This window comes from Oncorhynchus gorbuscha, linkage group LG07 (genome assembly GCF_021184085.1).
Source record: "Oncorhynchus gorbuscha isolate QuinsamMale2020 ecotype Even-year linkage group LG07, OgorEven_v1.0, whole genome shotgun sequence".
Lineage (NCBI taxonomy): Eukaryota > Metazoa > Chordata > Actinopteri > Salmoniformes > Salmonidae > Oncorhynchus > Oncorhynchus gorbuscha.
Genome location: NC_060179.1, coordinates 55,680,673 through 55,697,668, shown reverse-complemented (window position 1 = coordinate 55,697,668; position 16,996 = coordinate 55,680,673). Strand labels below are relative to the sequence as shown.

The following is a 16,996-nucleotide window of genomic DNA, read 5'->3' as shown; positions in this document are numbered from 1 at the left end:
CTGAGGGGCAGAGCAATCTGGGACACTGGAGAAAAAATATATAATAATAATAATAAAGGAGGCAGAAAGAAGGTAGAGGGAGACATGATAGAGGGATACAAATGAAGGAGACAGCACAAAATTGACATTGACTCATTGGTATGGCCTCATCCCGCTCTCATATTTTCTCTTCCTCTACCTCCTTTGTTCTCTCCTCCTGGTCAGCTTTTTTTTTTACCCCGAACTGATTTTAACAATAATTATTGTCCTCAAATCGATTACTTTTTCTAATCCTCAATTTGAGAACAAAACCAGTAGACAAACTAATACAGAGGCTGACATCCAGACAGAGAGATATACACTCAGACATACAGATTGACAGAAACACTTAGAAAAAAAGGGTTCCAAAGGGTTCTTTGCAGAGGGATAAGGTTCTGCAGTGTATGTAATAGCATAACAGATTAGTTCAACTGGAATGACTCAACTCATGGTTGCCCAAGAAGATTTGTGCACAAAGCACGGCCCAAAATATTCTGAGTCACCGCCACTACATTTTAATTACCACTAAAAGAAGAACCCTTTTTTCAACTGCAAAGAAGTAAAAGTGTAATTTGCTCAGCAGCCTGATTAACTTGTATTTGTACTCAATTTCTAAACCGTATAATCAAAAACGAAGTCTCCATCCTCGCAAAAGGAAACTCACACAGGTGAAAATGGCGGCTGTCAGTCGCCCACTGGCGGGTGGTCCCTAAAACACACCGTGTCGTCAGCAAGCGAATGAACGTCAGACTGTCAAATCGGTGCGATGTGTTTTCTACATAACGAAAAGCCCTTCAACGGTTCTTCGCAGTTAGAAAAAAAAGTTTTTTATTGATAATTCAAATGTAGGGCCGCTGACTCAGAATATATTGGCCCGTGGTTTGTGCACAGCTTTTTTTGTGCAACAGTGAGAGAGAGTCATTCCAGTATAACTAATCTGTTATGCTATTACATACAGTGCTTTCGAAAATACCTTTACTATTTCCATATTTTTTTACGTTACAGCCTTTTCTATGACATTTACATAAGTATTCAGACACTTTACTCAGTACTTTGTTGAAGCCTCTTTGGCAGCGATTACAGCCTCAAGGCTTCTTGGGTATGACGCTACATGCTTGGCAGACCAGTATTTGGGGAGTTTCTCCCATTCTTCTCTGCAGATCCTCTCAAGCTCTATCAGGTTGGATGGGGAGTGTCACTGCACAGCTATTTTCAGGTTCGATGGGGTTCAAGTCCGAGCTCTGGCTGGGCCACTCAGGACAATTAGAGACTTGTCCCAAAGCCACTCCTGCATTGTCTTGGCTGTGTGCTTAGGGTCGTTGTCCTTTTAGGAGGTGAACCTTCGCCCAGTCTGAGGTCCTGGGCGCTCTGGAGCAGTTTTTTTTGCTCCGTTCATCTTTCACCCGATCCTGACTAGTCCCCCAATCCCTGCCGCTGAAAAACATCCCCACAGCATGATTCTTCACCATGCTTCATCGTAGGGATGGTATTGGCCAGGTGATGAATGGTGCCTGGATTCCTCCAGACATGACGTTCGGCATTCAGGCCAAAGATTTCGATCTTGGTTTCATCAGACCAGAAAATCTTGTTTCTCATGGTCAGAGTCCTTTAGATGCCTTTTGGCAAAAATCCAAGCGGGCTAAAGAGTGGCTTACGTGTTGGTCACCCTACCATAAAGGGCTGATTGACGGAGTTCTTGAGATGGATGTCCTTCTGGAAGGTTCTCCCATCGCCAGAGGAACTCTGGAGCTCTGTCAGAGTGGCCATCGGGTTCTTGGTCAGCTCCCTGACCAAGGCCCTTCTACCCCAGATTGTTCAGTTTGGCCAGACAGCCAGCTCTAGGCAGAGTCTTGGTGGTTACAAACTTCTTCCATTTAAGAATGTTGGAGGCCACGGTGTTCAACCTGCAGAATTTATTTTGGTACCCTTCCCCAGATCTATGCAGACAGAATCCTGTCTCGGAGCTCTACGGACAATTCCTTCGACCTTATGGCTTGATTTTTACTTTGTCATGCACTGTCAACTAGAGGTCAACCGATTAATTAGGGACGATTTCAAGTTCATAACAATCGGAAATCGGTATTTTTGGGTGCCGATTTGTATTTTTTTAATACCTTTATTTAACTAGGCAAGTCAGTTAAGAACACATTCTTATTTTCAATGACGGCCTAGGAACGGTGGGTTAACTGCCTTGTTCAGGGGCAGAACTACAGATTTTCACCTTGTCAATCTTGCAACCTTAGTTAACTAGTCCAACGCAATAACGACCTGCCTCTCTATCGTTGCACTCCACAAGGAGACTGCCTGTTACGCGAATGCAGTAAGCCAAGGTAAGTTGCTAGCTAGCATTAAACTTATCTTATAAAAAACAATCACTAGTTATAACTACTAATCCAGGTTAGCAGGCAATATTATCCAGGTGAAATTGTGTCATTTCTCTTGCGTTCATTGCACGCAGAGTCAGGGTATATGCAACAGTTTGGGCAGCCTGGCTCATTGCGAACTAATTTGCCAGAATTTTACGTAATTATGACATAACATTGAAGGTTGTGCAATGTAACAAGAATATTTAGACTTAGGGATGCCACCCGTTAGATAAAATACCGAACGGTTCCGTATGTCACTGAAATAATAAACGTTTTGTTTTCGAAATTATAGTTTCCGGATTTTACCATATTAATGACCAAAGGCTCGTATTTCTGTGTGTTACTATGTTATAATTAAGTCTGATTTGATAGAGCAGTCTGACTGAGCAGTAGCAGGCTCGTAATCATTCATTCAAACAGCACTTTTGTGCGTTTTGCCAGCAGCTCTTCGCAAGCACAGCGCTGTTTATGACTTCAAGTTTATCAGCCTAATGGCTGGTGTAACCGATGTGAAATGGCTAGCTAGTTAGCTGGGTGTGCGCTAATAGCATTTCAAACGTAACTCGATCTGAGACTTGGAGTAATTATTCCCCTTGCTCTGCAAGGGCCGCGGCTTTTGTGGGGCAATGGGTAACGATGCTTCGAGTGTGGCTGTTGTCGATGCGTTCCTGGTTATAGCCCAGTTAGGGGCGAGGAGAGGGACGGAAGCTATACTGTTACACTGGCAATACTATAGTGCCTATAAGTGCATCCAATAGTCAAAGGTATATGAAATACAAATGGTATAGAGAGAAATAGTCCTTTAAATACTATATTAACTACAACCTAAAACCTCTTACCTTGGAATATTGAAGTCTCATGTTAAAAAGAACCACCAATTTTCATATGTTCTCATGTTCTGAGCAAGGAAGATAAACATTAGCTTTCTTACATGGCACATATTGCACTTTTACTTTCTCCTCCAACACTGTTTGTGCATTATTTAGACCAAATTGAACATGTTTCATTATTTATCTGAGGCTACATTTATTTTATTGATGTATTATATTAAGTTAAAAGTGTTTATTCTGTATTGTTGTAATTGTCATTATTATCACACAAAAAAAAGGCCAATTAATCGGTATCGGCTTTTTGGGTCATCCAATAATCGGTATAGGTGTTGAAAAATCGGTCGACCTCTACTGTCAACAGTGGCCTACTGACAAGTGTGTGCCTTTCCAAATCATGTCCAATCAATTGAATTTACCACAGGTGGACTTCAATGAAGTTGTAGAATCAAGGATGCTCAATGGAAACAGGATACACCTGAGCTCAATTTCGAGTCTCCGAGCAAAGGGTCTGAATACTTATGTAAATAAGGTATTTCTGTTTAATACACTTGCAAATATTTCTAAAAACCTGGTTTTCGCTTTGTCATTATGGCTTGTGTATATAAAAATAAAATTTAAATACATTTTAGAATAAGGCTGTAACGTAACAAAATGTGGAAAAGGGGAAGGGGTCTGAATACTTTACGAATGCATTGTATAGGACTATGTGATGGTGTCTTGTGAAAGACTCACGTATGGCCTTGGGTCAATTGCGGTCGTTTGACTAAGTATGGGTTGTAACTATAGCGGAACCCTTTTTTGGTGCCATATAGAACCTTTTTTTATTGGTTATTTATAGCACCATACAGGTTCCATTTAGAACTTTATGAGCATGGTTATTTATAGAACCTTTCAAATAAAATCCATATAGCATCAAAAATAGTTCTGCTATGGTCACAAGCCAAGAACCCTTATTTGGCACTATATAGAACCATTTGTTTTTAGTTTGTACCAAGACCCTTTTTCACCCTAAGAACAGTTTTTGGAAGAAAGGGTTATTTGATGATTCTTGGAAAGGCAAGAAGGATTATTTGGAAAGCAAGAAAGGGTTCTACATAAAAACCTTTGGAATCAGTTTTTTTTTAATTGTAGATATTTTTTATAGTGCTTAAGCATGAGTGTTAAACTCCTGATATTAAAGTTTAAACATTGAGGCAAAGTATTCTGATAAGTTTAAAATTATAGGTAGTTTAAAAACATTCACACATCTATGTTATGGGTATATATCTGGTATTCTGTTAATAATTTTACAGTACTGGCATAGTTGATATCTTTGTCATGATGTCTGTCTTTAAATATTTACTGTAATTTTATTGAGCAGAGAGTAGGAGAATAGAAGGGAGTCAGTGACCCAGCAGTGTAATAATTTAGCACAAACAACTACTTCTCCCCCTACTGTATTTATTTAGCTCCTTTGCAAGAAATTATTTCTCTCTACTTTGCACATTCTTCCAGTGCAAATCTACCATTCCAGTGTTTTACTTGCTATATTGTATTTACTTCGCCACCATGGCCTTTGCCTTTACCTCCCTTATCTCACCTCACTTGCTCACATTGTATATAGACTTATTTTTCTACTGCATTATTGACTGTATGTTTGTTTTACTCCATGTGTAACTCTGTTGTGTCGAACTGCTTTGCTTTATCTTGGCCAGGTCGCAATTGTAAATGAGAACTTGTTCTCAACTTGCCTACCTGGTTAAATAAAGGTTAAATAAATAAGTGTATTTTTTGGTAGACAACAAATTGGCCAGTGTTACCAACAGTTTATGAGTGTAACATGTCTAGTGTTGTTTCAGGAGTTAATTTAACACTCAGGTGACTGCGTGGTGTTAGAGAACCCCAGTGTTGGTGTAAATAACCAGAGCTGAGTGTAACACATTTTTACTCTGAATTAGGCATGCAAATTCTGGTACATTTTGCTGCAGTCTAACTGACACTAATTAACCGGTCAACAAAGTTTTCCAAACAGTAAAATGACGTGATCAACAGAGATCTGTATATGATGACGAGATGCTAATGTTTCCACACTAACAATGGGAGTCGTCACAAGGCGAAGGCAGGCGACAAGTTTAGGCCCAAAATAAGCCCATAGAAACGCATTGGTCTTATTTTGGCGGGAATGAAACCTCTTGCTTTGCCTCTTCCTCTCTGATACTATGCATGCATACAAGGAACAGACATTTTTCATTAAGAGCTTATTGGAAACATGCAACAATCTTACTCAAAAGGCTATATAGCCTATTATTGAACATGCAACTCCTGTAATGAAGCAGCAAATTAAAACGCAATTTAACCATTTGCGAAAATGCAATTCGAGTTATACACGGTTCTAAACAGCACACCTAATGCGAGCAGTTGTGAGAGATAAATCTCTGTTAGTAACTTCTAAAGACGGGGAATCGAAGAGCAGCAACTAGGATGTGTTGCTGATATGACAAGGATTGTGCATTTGGCTTCTGGACAACGAAAGAAGGTCGATATGAAAACCAATAGAAAAGGAGAGAAATGCTGGTTAATGGCAGGAGGAAGTCTTGATAAAATAATTGCCTCCACATTTCTATGGTTGGATTTTGGCAAGGCTACTCTGAAGCAAAGACAAGACATGCCCCATTATTTGAAGTAAAGTCAATTGTTCACGTTTCAAACAATTATACTGCCTCTAGCTCAAATTGTAAAGTGGTGGTTGACTCGCTGATAGTAAACAGTAGGCACAATATAGCCTACACACCCATATGGCGAATGGGAGGCGCGTGCCTTAATTACGAGCGGAGATTGAGAAATAAAAATAGCTCCTTTTAAAAATGGTGGCCACCAACGTTAACACACGATTGCATTTAGAATTGTTACTGGTTGCGCAATGACTAGGCTTATAAAAGCCGGTTTCAAAAATACACAAGCAGCAATTTTATTCCACAAAATTATGCAAATGAACCTATAGACTGATAAGCATGACAGGTCAAATATGTTTTAAGCGACTAATGGATTAACGGGTAACATCCAAACTCTGAATTGAGTAATACACTCAAAACCACATGCATTATCATATTACCCAGCATGCTCTATTGCAGGTTGATCTTTTTTTGCATGTACATTGATTGGTTGGTTGAGTCATCTAAATGAAACACAAAGATCAATAACAGATTTTTATGAATCCAACCTTTTAGCAGTTTTATTTATTAAACCCGTTACTGAGACAGTTGTTCCAGTTTAGATGATTTAGGTAGTCTCAGTAATCAATCTGCCCTCTCTGGCAGTCATTCTGAATGCAGGTTGCGGGTGATTAAAGGTAGTCAGCAAAACATTATTGCGATGCGCAAGATGCAAGACTTCGCTCTCACAGTCAAACACAGTATCTGAGCAAGTGGAGAAGATTAGCATCGCGCTCCAACGCTTTCAGTCGTTGCAGAAATTGGCCCACAATGTTGGCTTACTTTGTGCATCTACATCATATCGCTGACTCTACATTTAAAAAGTTCCACATGTTGGATATCCTTACTTTGGCTGGATTCCAATTTGGAATTACACATCACTTTGCAAGCCAGCATGACGTGACTTGCAGGTCTGATGTGGCCTATAAACCAGGAGCTTCAGACCACTGTGTTTGGGTATAACTAGGCCTTCAAAGAACAGTCTTATATTATATGTAATGTCATAAAGACTTTACCAAGTACCAAAAATATGTTATCTTATGAGGAAGTCAAAGAACCCTATATGGTTATACTTTTAGCACCTTTAAGAGTGTAGAGAGGGGCCTCCCGGGTGGCGCAGTGGTTGTGCCACCAGAGACTCTGGGTTCGCGCCCAGGCTCTGTCGTAACCGGCCGCGACCGGGAGGTCCGTGGGGCGACGCACAATTGGCCTGGCGTCGTCCGGGAGGGTTTGGCCGGTAGGGATATCCTTGGCTCATCGCGCACCAGCGACTCCTGTGGCGGGCCGGGCGCAGTGCGCACCAACCAAGGTTGCCAGGTGCACAGTGTTTCCTCCGACACATTAATAATATAATATAATAATAATATATGCCATTTAGCAGACGCTTTTATCCAAAGCGACTTACAGTCATGTGTGCATACATTCTACGTATGGGTGGTCCCGGGAATCGAACCCACTACCCTGGCGTTACAAGCGCCATGCTCTACCAACTGAGCTACAGAGGACCACTGGCTTTCGGGTTGGATGCGCGCTGTGTTAAGAAGCAGTGCGGCTTGGTTGGGTTGTGTATCGGATGACGCATGACTTTAAACCTTCGTCTCTCCCGAGCCCGTACGGGAGTTGTAGCGATGAGACAAGATAGTAGCTACTGAAACAATTGGATACCACGAAATTGGGGAGAAAAAGGGGTAAAATCAAAAATAAAATAAAAAGAGTAGAGAGATAGACGACGACAAACCTATGTTGGAGTGTTTGAGAAGACGGCAGATGCGAGCCTCTCGATCCAGCTTCTGGTGATCTGAGGAGAAGACCATTAAATTAAAAGTTAGGGAATCTTATTTCACGAAAAAGAAAGATATATATATACACATATATATACACACATATATACACACATATATACACACACATATATACACACACATATATACACACACACACACCACATGTCAATCATGCTTAATTTAAAAAAAAAAAAAAAAGGCGGGGTATTTGAAGAATCAACATATAATACCCACAGGAAACTATTTCAGTTCTACTATTTACTCAATCGTCCAATCAAAATCAATTTAAGAACATTTGTGTTTGAAAAAACCATCATGTACATTTGCAATTAACAAAAATTACAAAGGGAATCATATTGATCGTGTTACTTTTCTTTTCTATATATATATATATATATATCATTACACACACACACACACACACACACACACACACACACACACACACACACGACTGTATAAGGTGTGAATGTTTGTGGAGGTGACTCGCAGCTCCAGCTGTGGAACATTGCTATGCGAGCACTTTGTCTAGCAGGGGACACATGATGAAATTGTAACACACACACACACACACACCCACCCCTCGTCGTCACTGTTAGCAAGGAGGTTGCGAGAGGTTAGAGGTAAATCTGGGGTAAACCTAGCAACGGCATAGAGAGTGAGTCAGAAGTGTGACTGCTACAGGGCTCCAAAACAGAGGGAGAGCATGCACACAGACAGCACTTATTTGCATTAATTAAATCTGAGTATTTGATACTGCAACATTGAATATCTTAAACTCAAGAACTGGCAATTTCCTCTAAAACCCTGTCTAACAAACAAACACACATTAGACCCATGCACAGACACTGCAATGCACACCCATCCTTCTTTCTCTTCACATTATACATTTCAGCCAAACAAATGCGGCACTCCTATACTGCTGCTAACCAGCCTTACAGCCGAACACACAGTTCCCCCACCCCCCCATGCCTCCCTCTACTATTCCTTAAGCCTCCCACCTCCCCCATCACTGCTCTGCATTCTTCCATTCCTGATTGCCTCTCTCCCCTTCCATCTTTCCCACTAGCCCTCTCCTTTTTCTCCTCCCCATGTAGGCTATAGATTGTCTCTCCCCCTTCTGCAAAGGGAAAAGTACAGAAACTTGTCTCATTTCACTACTGGCGCATAGAGAGCGAGAAATAATTATATGAACTTACCATTTGTGAAAAGAGGTAGGGCTGGGCGTAATTGCCAAAATATCATCACTGAGTTTCTCATTTTTTACGGTTTTGGTGTTTCTGAATAATAACAGTTCAAATATGCTTTATGGGAAGTGCATGGTAGCAAATTCATTCTAAGTGGTTAATGGGCTTTCTCCATTCTGACTTCATTATACTGTTCAACCAAAAACAAATAGTTTTGTCCTGACAGTGAAGTACTCCTATTTGTAGAACAATGCATAGGAATCAAAATCCTCTTTTGTAGACGACTCAAACTCTGGTACAAACTCTGGTACTGAACCAATGTTTTTTTTAATTTGTTCAATTCCAGGATTCACTTCAAGCATTTCAATAAATGTCTTAATTTGCTGCACTAATTTGGTAACATTTACACACCGTCAGGTTCTTCTTTTGTCTTTGTATGCCTCTATTTGACAGAATAAATATTCTCCTCAGAAGGCATTTTTGCTTCAACTTCACTTCTTACTTCTGCCACTAGGGGTAGTCAGACAATTTTCTGGGATCCATTTGGCAAGCTTGCCCTCCAGAAGTTGTTAACTTGTGTTAGCTAGCAGCCCTCAGTTGTAAGCAGTTTTTTAAATAGTTTTTTTAACTGGCGACAATCTTCTGTCCTCTTTTATTCATTAGTGAATTATTTAATGTAACATATGAAACATTAAAAAACTATTGTAGACAGTGAAATAAAACTCCAATCTGGTCTGTGAATGAATGAATAGCGGGATATAGTTTACAGTTTACCACCCAGCCCTAGAAAAAAGGATCACAACTTCCCATTGCATGTGTGGTGCGTGTTCAGCACGGCATACTACAGCTTTTGCTGATTCTTTCGATTATTTCTTGATGTGTGCATGTCTGTGTATGGGCGTGCACAATGCATGTGTGTATGGCGGTAGTAGATGGGACAGAGAGTGCTGCAGGGTTAACTCATTACTGGCACTTCCTGCTGTTCTCTAATTGGCCATCTGCTCCACCGGGAGGCGGGCCTATAGCCATATTACATCAGGGAGAGAAGGAGAGGCAAAACACACACACACACACACACACACACACAACTAGCCCGCCTCAGATTATGATGGTGTTTAGCGGAGCTTTAAGAGACTTATTACCCATGGGGCAGCGCGCTAGGTCAAACAGGCCCAATGGTGCTAAAAACGACACTTAAATCCTTAAATCCTACCAGGCACACTGCCACCGGTGTACACACATTACGTATAGACTGGTTGCCTGACGTCACAAAAACGGTGTACGCGCAACGCACAGGCACTAGGCTGTGTGTTATGAATCTGGACGGTCAGATAGCTAGCAACGATGGCAAGAAGCTGACGTGGTGAATCTTGGGTAGCTCGTCGTATCTTGTTATTGATTACATGTCTTGTTTTGACTCATGTCACGTCTACGCTAATATGGCTCATATTCACTAGCTAGCTGACCAAGAACTGTAATGATGTATTTGAGAGACAAAGGGCTTATTGTGAAAGTGTATTCACGTTTCCAATATTCAATGAGAGTAAATAGTTGACATGTTGTCAACAATCCTTTGATTCTAAGCCTACCCCATCTGTTTTCCCCCAAGGGTTGCGCACGCATCGTTTTGTTGCTAAACAACCCACCCATCTATGGCTATTCCTCTAATCTCTCAAATTTTCCCCTTCTCACTATTCCTCCTCCTCCCTACACTCTCTGTCTGCATCTCCCTCCACCTTTCCTCTCCGTCTCTAGACATAGATCACTGCAAGACAGTCCCGAGTCCCTTCCATCCTGACACACACACACACACATTTAAATTCTGTACAAAGCTTATCATTTGACTGCTACCATGACAAGATTGTTTCAGAATACCAAATACCTTCCCTAATGTGACACTATTAACACACACGCAGGCACAGAGAACGAAGGAAGGGGCTAACAGGGAGGTGTGTATGATCCGTGGGATTCTTAGACTAAATATATATCTCATCAGGGGCTAACTGGATTAGCCTCGATACTGACCAATCCGCTAGCTACTGACGGGTGGGAGGAAGTGAGAGAGAGCAGGAGGGGTATCGAGCAAAAAGCCAGGACTGCTCAAACTGAACAGAAAAAAAAAGAACGGGCGAGCGAGCGAGAATGCGTGCTGACTGCAGAGGAGGGCAGCTCTGAGCTGAGGCAGCACACAGTCCCCAGACACACTGTCTGTGTGTGCGTGAGTGAGTGAGTGAGTGAGTGAGTGAGTGAGTGAGTGAGTGAGTGAGTGAGTGAGTGAGTTCTGTATGCTTAGAAAAGTCGTGACCCCGTATGCCTACAGCCCACAGTGGAGCTCGGCCTCCTTGGTAAACATAGTTCCCACATAACCTACCACCCCCTCCCTCCCCCCACACAATCTCAGAAGCAAAATCTTGAGTATGCAGAATATTTTATCAAAGTTAGAATGTATGATAACATTTGTCACAAACATGACACATTAGCTACTCATGGTCAACTGAAGACATCTGACAGTCACCAATTTGTACAGCAGATCACTGACAGCTCACAGGGATGAACATCGCACCCCTCCCTACAAATCTACCACTGACCGCTGTTTGTGTGTGTGTGTGTGTGTGTGTGTGTTACCTCTGGCTGAGAGTTTCTTGGTGTTGATAATTTTGGCAGCAAACTCCTGACCTGATGACTTCTTCACACATCTGCGGACCACTGAAAACGCTCCCCTGAAAACAAGGCAAGCAATGATCAGTTCTGGGTCGGGGGGTGACATTTAGTATACTAACGCCCAGGCAAACACACAAACAAACACACACAGGGGGGTTGGCCATCAACACTGATACACAGCATGGAGCCATAAAAATGAAATTGACAGTGTACTGCAGGGCTCTCCAACCATGTTCCTGGAGAGCTACCATTCTGTATTTTCACGCCAACCCTAATCTAGCACAACAGATTCTAATAATTAGCTAGTTCATAAGCTGAACCAGGTTAGTTACAACTGGGGTTGGAACAAAAACATACAGGAAGGTAGCTCTCCAGGAACAGGTTTGGACACCGATTGCAGAGCTCTCTCTCAAATACAGGTCTACAACACTGCTGGTTGTTCCTTCCCCTCTAATCAGGTACTGATCCAGATCTACGACACCGAGGTCACGTTCAGTCGGCACAAGAACATTTTCCAAAAATAGATTGAACTGAAAAAGGTAGGCTACTATCGGATCTACTCCAATAAGAAAATACATTTGTTTCCCATTGCAAAAAGTTTGATACTTTGTTCCCTAATGAACACATCCCTGGTGATTAATGGAATTAGATTGGTCAATTAATCAACTAACTACTAGGTAGGCCTAGTAGTAGTGCAGACCAGGATGAGATTGGCTGTAGTGTACACTAAAGTCTAGACACCAGTACTAGCGTATGTACAGTACCAGTCAAAGGTTTGGACACCTACTCATTCAAGTTTTTTTTTTAAATGTACAATTTTCTACATTGTAGAATAATAGAAGCCATCAACTATGAAATAGCACATTAGGAATCATGTAGTAACCAAAAAAAAGTGTTAAATCCAATCATATTTTATAATGGAAATTCATCAAAAGTAGCCACCCTTTACACACTCTTGGCATTCTCTCAACCAGCTTTTATTTTTTCACCTTTATTTAACCAGGTAGGCCAGTTGAGAACAACTGCGAACTGGCCAAGATATCTGTAGCTCAGTTGGTAGAGCATGGCGCTTGTAACGCCAGGGTAGTGGGTTCGATTCCCGGGACCACCCATACGTAGAATGTATGCACACATGACTGTAAGTCGCTTTGGATAAAAGCGTCTGCTAAATGGCATATATTATATTATTATTATTATTATTATAAAGTAAAGCAGTGCGACATAAACAACAGAGTTACACATGGAATAAACAAATGTACAGTCAATAACTCAATAGAAAGGTCTATATACAGTGTGTGCAAATGAAGATTAGGGTGGTAAGGCAATAGGCCGAAGTGGCGAAATAATTACAATTTAGCAATTAAAACACTGGAGTGATATATGTGCAGAAGATGAATGTGCACGAGGTAGTCACCTGGAATGCATTTCAATTAACAGGTGTACCTTGTTAAGTCCATATTATGGCAAGAACAGCTCAAATAAGCAAAGAGAAATGAACAGTCCATCATTACTTTAAGATATTAAGTTCAATCAAGACGGAAAATTAAAAACTTTGAAAGTTTCTTCAAGTGCAGTCGCAAAAACCATCAAGCGCTATGATGAAACTGGCTCTCATGAGGACCACCAAAGGAAAGGAAGAACCCGAGGTACCTCTGCTGCAGAGGATAAGTTCATTAGTTAACCGTACCTCAGAAATGTCAGCCCAAATAAATGCTTCAGAGTTCAAGTAACAGACATGTCAATATCAACTGTTCAGAGGAGACTGTGTGAATCAGGTCTTCATGGTCAAATTGCTACAAAGAAACCACTACTAAAGGACATCAATAAGAAGAAGAGACTTGCTTGGGCCAAGAAACATGAGCAATGAACATTACACCGGTGGAAATCTGTCTTCAGATTTTTGGTTCCAACCACAATGTCTGTGAGACGCAGAGTCGGTGAACGGATGATCTCTGCATGCGTGGTTTCCACCGTGAAGCACATGATGGTGTGGGGGTGCTTTGCTGGTGACACTGTCAGTGATTTTATTTTATTTTATTCAAGGCACACTTAACCAGCATGTCTACAGCAATACGCCAACCCATCTGGTTTGCACTTAGTGTGACCATCACTTGTTTTTCAACAGGATAATGACACCTCCAGGCTATGTAAGGGATATATAACCAAGAAAGAGTGAAGATGATGTTTCAGATGACCTGTCCTCCACAACGACCTGACCTCAACCCAATTGAGATGGTTTGGGATGAGTTGGACCACAGAGGGAAGGAGAGGCACTTGTGGGAACACCTTCAAGACGGTTGGAAAAGCATTCCTCATTAAGCTGTTTGAGAGAATGCCAAGAGCGTGCAAAGCTGTCATCGAAGGGTACTTTGAAGAATCTCAAATATAAAATATTTTGATTTGTTTAACACTTTTGGTTACCACATGAGTCCATGTGTTATTTCATAGTTGACATCTTTACTATTACTCTACAATGTAGAAAATCATTTAAAAAAAATTTAACTTGAAAGAGTAGGTGTCTCCTAACTTGACTGGTACTGTACAACAGAGCAAGGATGGCCAACTCTCTCCTGGAGTGCTACTGGGTGAGCATGCTTTTGCTCCAACCCTGCTCTATCACACAGCAGCTCAGTCTTGATTAGGATAAAAGCTAGTTAAAAAATGTAGCAGTGGAGCAGAGCTGGAACCAGGTTAAACCCTGCAGACCCAAACCAGTAGCCCTCCAGGAGGGTTGGCCACACCTAAATTAGAGGACAAACAGAAGCAGGTTTAACTACTCTCCCAGCTCTCACTGGAAACAGCCACTCTGTAGCCCAACATCTACCTGTGTTAGTGCTACAGTATATGGGTAGCTCAGTTAGTACAGCATGATGAACATAACACCAGATGTGGGTTTGATTCCCACTAGGGACACCGATAAGAAATGTATGTGCGCAGTACCTGTAGATCAAATCTATTAAGTGGCATACGTTTATAGCTATATTATAATAGTATGTACCAAGAGGTCTGGGGCTTTATGGCAGTGTGGCCAACTCTGGTTGTTCTTCCTAGATGACTAGACTGTTTATGTTGATCATGATAAGAGTAGCATACGTGTCAGAGAAGCAACTGTTCTACATACACTGCTATCTGAACGTTCCACAACGTTAAACTACTCAACGCGGCCCAGGTGTGTGAACTGATAAACCAATCATGGATCAATAGAATGCCAGAGAGACGCCCAGACACTGCGACTATAGCCAGGGACTGGGGCTAAAGAGATAGGAATACAAAACAACCATCATCAGAGTCGAGAGGATCGAGCCACCGACAGATGCCCATAATAATAATAATAAAACGTCCCGGTTCTCTCAGAAAAAAAAGCCATCGAGATTCTGAGAAACCGCATCACGCTCACCCTTGCACTTTTAAGCCACAGCGACAGAGTGTGTTAGGAGGCTTATAATGCTACTTATGGCATTTATATTTACGGCTGCTGTATGAAGGGGTGCAGGGTTTTACATAATGTGCCAACAATATCGCTTTCGGAGGAGTCCGTGTGGGCTATAACTACAGATCTATGTTCGACACATCAGCTGCAGACTTATACACAGCTAGTTAAAACCGCAGTTTAGACAAATGACCTAATATTGTACAGCCAGACAGCTAGTAATCATACATGTTAACATTCAGCACAGTCAAACAGGCTGCTAACGCAACGTGCCGTGCCAGCAAATGTCAGTGTTTTCGCTCAAACGCTTCCTGCCTGGCAATTTTCAGCAGACCAAAAGACAAGGCGTTGACACACCAACGTTACATTGTTAGCTAGCTGTGCTATCGCATATACACACACAGTGCATTAAATATACATTGTAAACTCTGTCCCTAACCTACGACACGCAAGCTAGCTGCCTTCTGTCAACAACCAGCAAAACACAATAGGGTCAAGCTATCGCAGCTAGCTAGCTGGCTAAAGAAGGAGAAAGTTAGCATACGGGGGTGGGGAGAAGGAAAGCCAGAGAGCAAGGCACTGTGCATTAGCAAGCTAACGTTAGCAAACGGCGACAGTCGCTTACTTCCCAAGCTCCTCGTAGAGTTGGTATTCATCTGTAAAGCGTGTGGATGTAACGATAGTAGTAGCCATGGCTGAGCGGGGGGGAAGGGTCTCCGAGCCTCGGTCAGGGTACGGCAGGCTGGGTCTAGGGGAGGACTGTCACCCTCCTGTACTAGCTACGGCACTGACAGGCTGGAAGAGAGGGAGCGAGGAGGGAGGGGTTGCCAGAGACAGAACCACGCGAGATGTGAGCAGGGTTTTTGAGCGGAGTCATGTAAATCAGAGTGGGGCAGTATTCGGTGATTCAGCGGTTCGCGAGCTCTAACAAAACGCTTGAAGACTTAACAACCCCTCCCCTCCCGCCTTGATTTGGGTGCAACCCAATATATGGAAGGTGTTCTTAATATTTCGTACACTCAGTACAACATTTGAAGGATTCAAATGTTTAAAAAATCTAGACATCCTTAAAAATGAACACAAAACATCACAAACCGATAAACACAAAAACACAGTTTTACATTCAAAGAACCAACATTTGAAAAGTTTAAGAGTATCAACAACATTATTTTTCTTACCGACCTTATTATTCAATGTGGCAAAGTAATTGAATTCAAACCTTTAAAAATATTAACTGGTAGTGATCTTAATTTCATTTTATAGATGTAATATTTAGCAAGAATTAAACAAATGAATTACATGCTGTTCGTTAGTGAAGAATCTTGGATTATCAAACATAAAAAGAACATCATAAACTTGCAGATGGATGTCTTTACCAAATATTTTTCCCAAGTCCAGGTGAATGTCTACCCATAAAATAATTACATGCACTGTAAATCGTTTCCTGTTCTTGTTACAGTAACTTATAGGCAGCCAGTTGCCTGTAAATTACTGTGAAATAGGTACAGTATGTTACGTACTGTATTTTATGGTGTCCAATACTCACTAATATTTTTTATTGTTGTTTTTACAGTAACTTACAGGCAGGCAACTGGCTGCCTGCAAGTTACAGTGAAACAGTACATTGCATTATGTAACATTTTTACAGTAATTGTAACAAATTAATGAATGGATGGATTAATGAAATTCATTGAGGGGGGATGGGGTTTGTATTTTACAATATCTTACCATAACTGCATGGGATTGGTGCAAGCAGGTTGGCTGCTAGGTAATGTGTTCGCACATTACAGCATGAAGGCCAGTTTGGAAGCCTTTGTTAAGGCTTTTACAAGTGGAAGTGATATAAATAAAATACAACATGTTGGTATTTTATATCACGTGCACTTCTAGTGGCAACCCGTCATTTGTATTTATTTTTCCCTGTTTTGCATGTTATTTTGTCATTAATACATGTCACATATCAGTTTGCAAACAATATAAGTAATTATTAAAACATTTAGTTAATAAAGCCGCATACAAACATGATATTT

At 41.3% G+C, this 16,996-nt stretch overlaps 1 protein-coding gene across 7 annotated transcripts in view; it reads right to left on the bottom strand.

Annotated features, from left to right (window-relative positions):
• Window positions 1-15,803, bottom strand: part of LOC124040066 (calcium/calmodulin-dependent protein kinase type II subunit gamma-like) — a 40,021-nt gene extending 24,218 nt beyond the window's left edge. For 5 of the 7 annotated variants that reach the window (XM_046356844.1, XM_046356847.1, XM_046356846.1 and 2 more), the window contains exons 1-3: window positions 15,592-15,803; window positions 11,501-11,595; window positions 7,643-7,702 (exon numbers count right to left, since the gene is read on the bottom strand). In XM_046356844.1, coding sequence (XP_046212800.1) covers window positions 7,643-7,702; window positions 11,501-11,595; window positions 15,592-15,659 — 223 coding nt within the window. In that variant the 5' untranslated portion in view covers window positions 15,660-15,803. The remainder of the gene's footprint in view (window positions 1-7,642; window positions 7,703-11,500; window positions 11,596-15,591) is intronic. The other 2 variants (XM_046356849.1, XM_046356850.1) reach the window with 1 other exon arrangement.
• Between the last annotated feature and the right edge of the window lie 1,193 nt (window positions 15,804-16,996).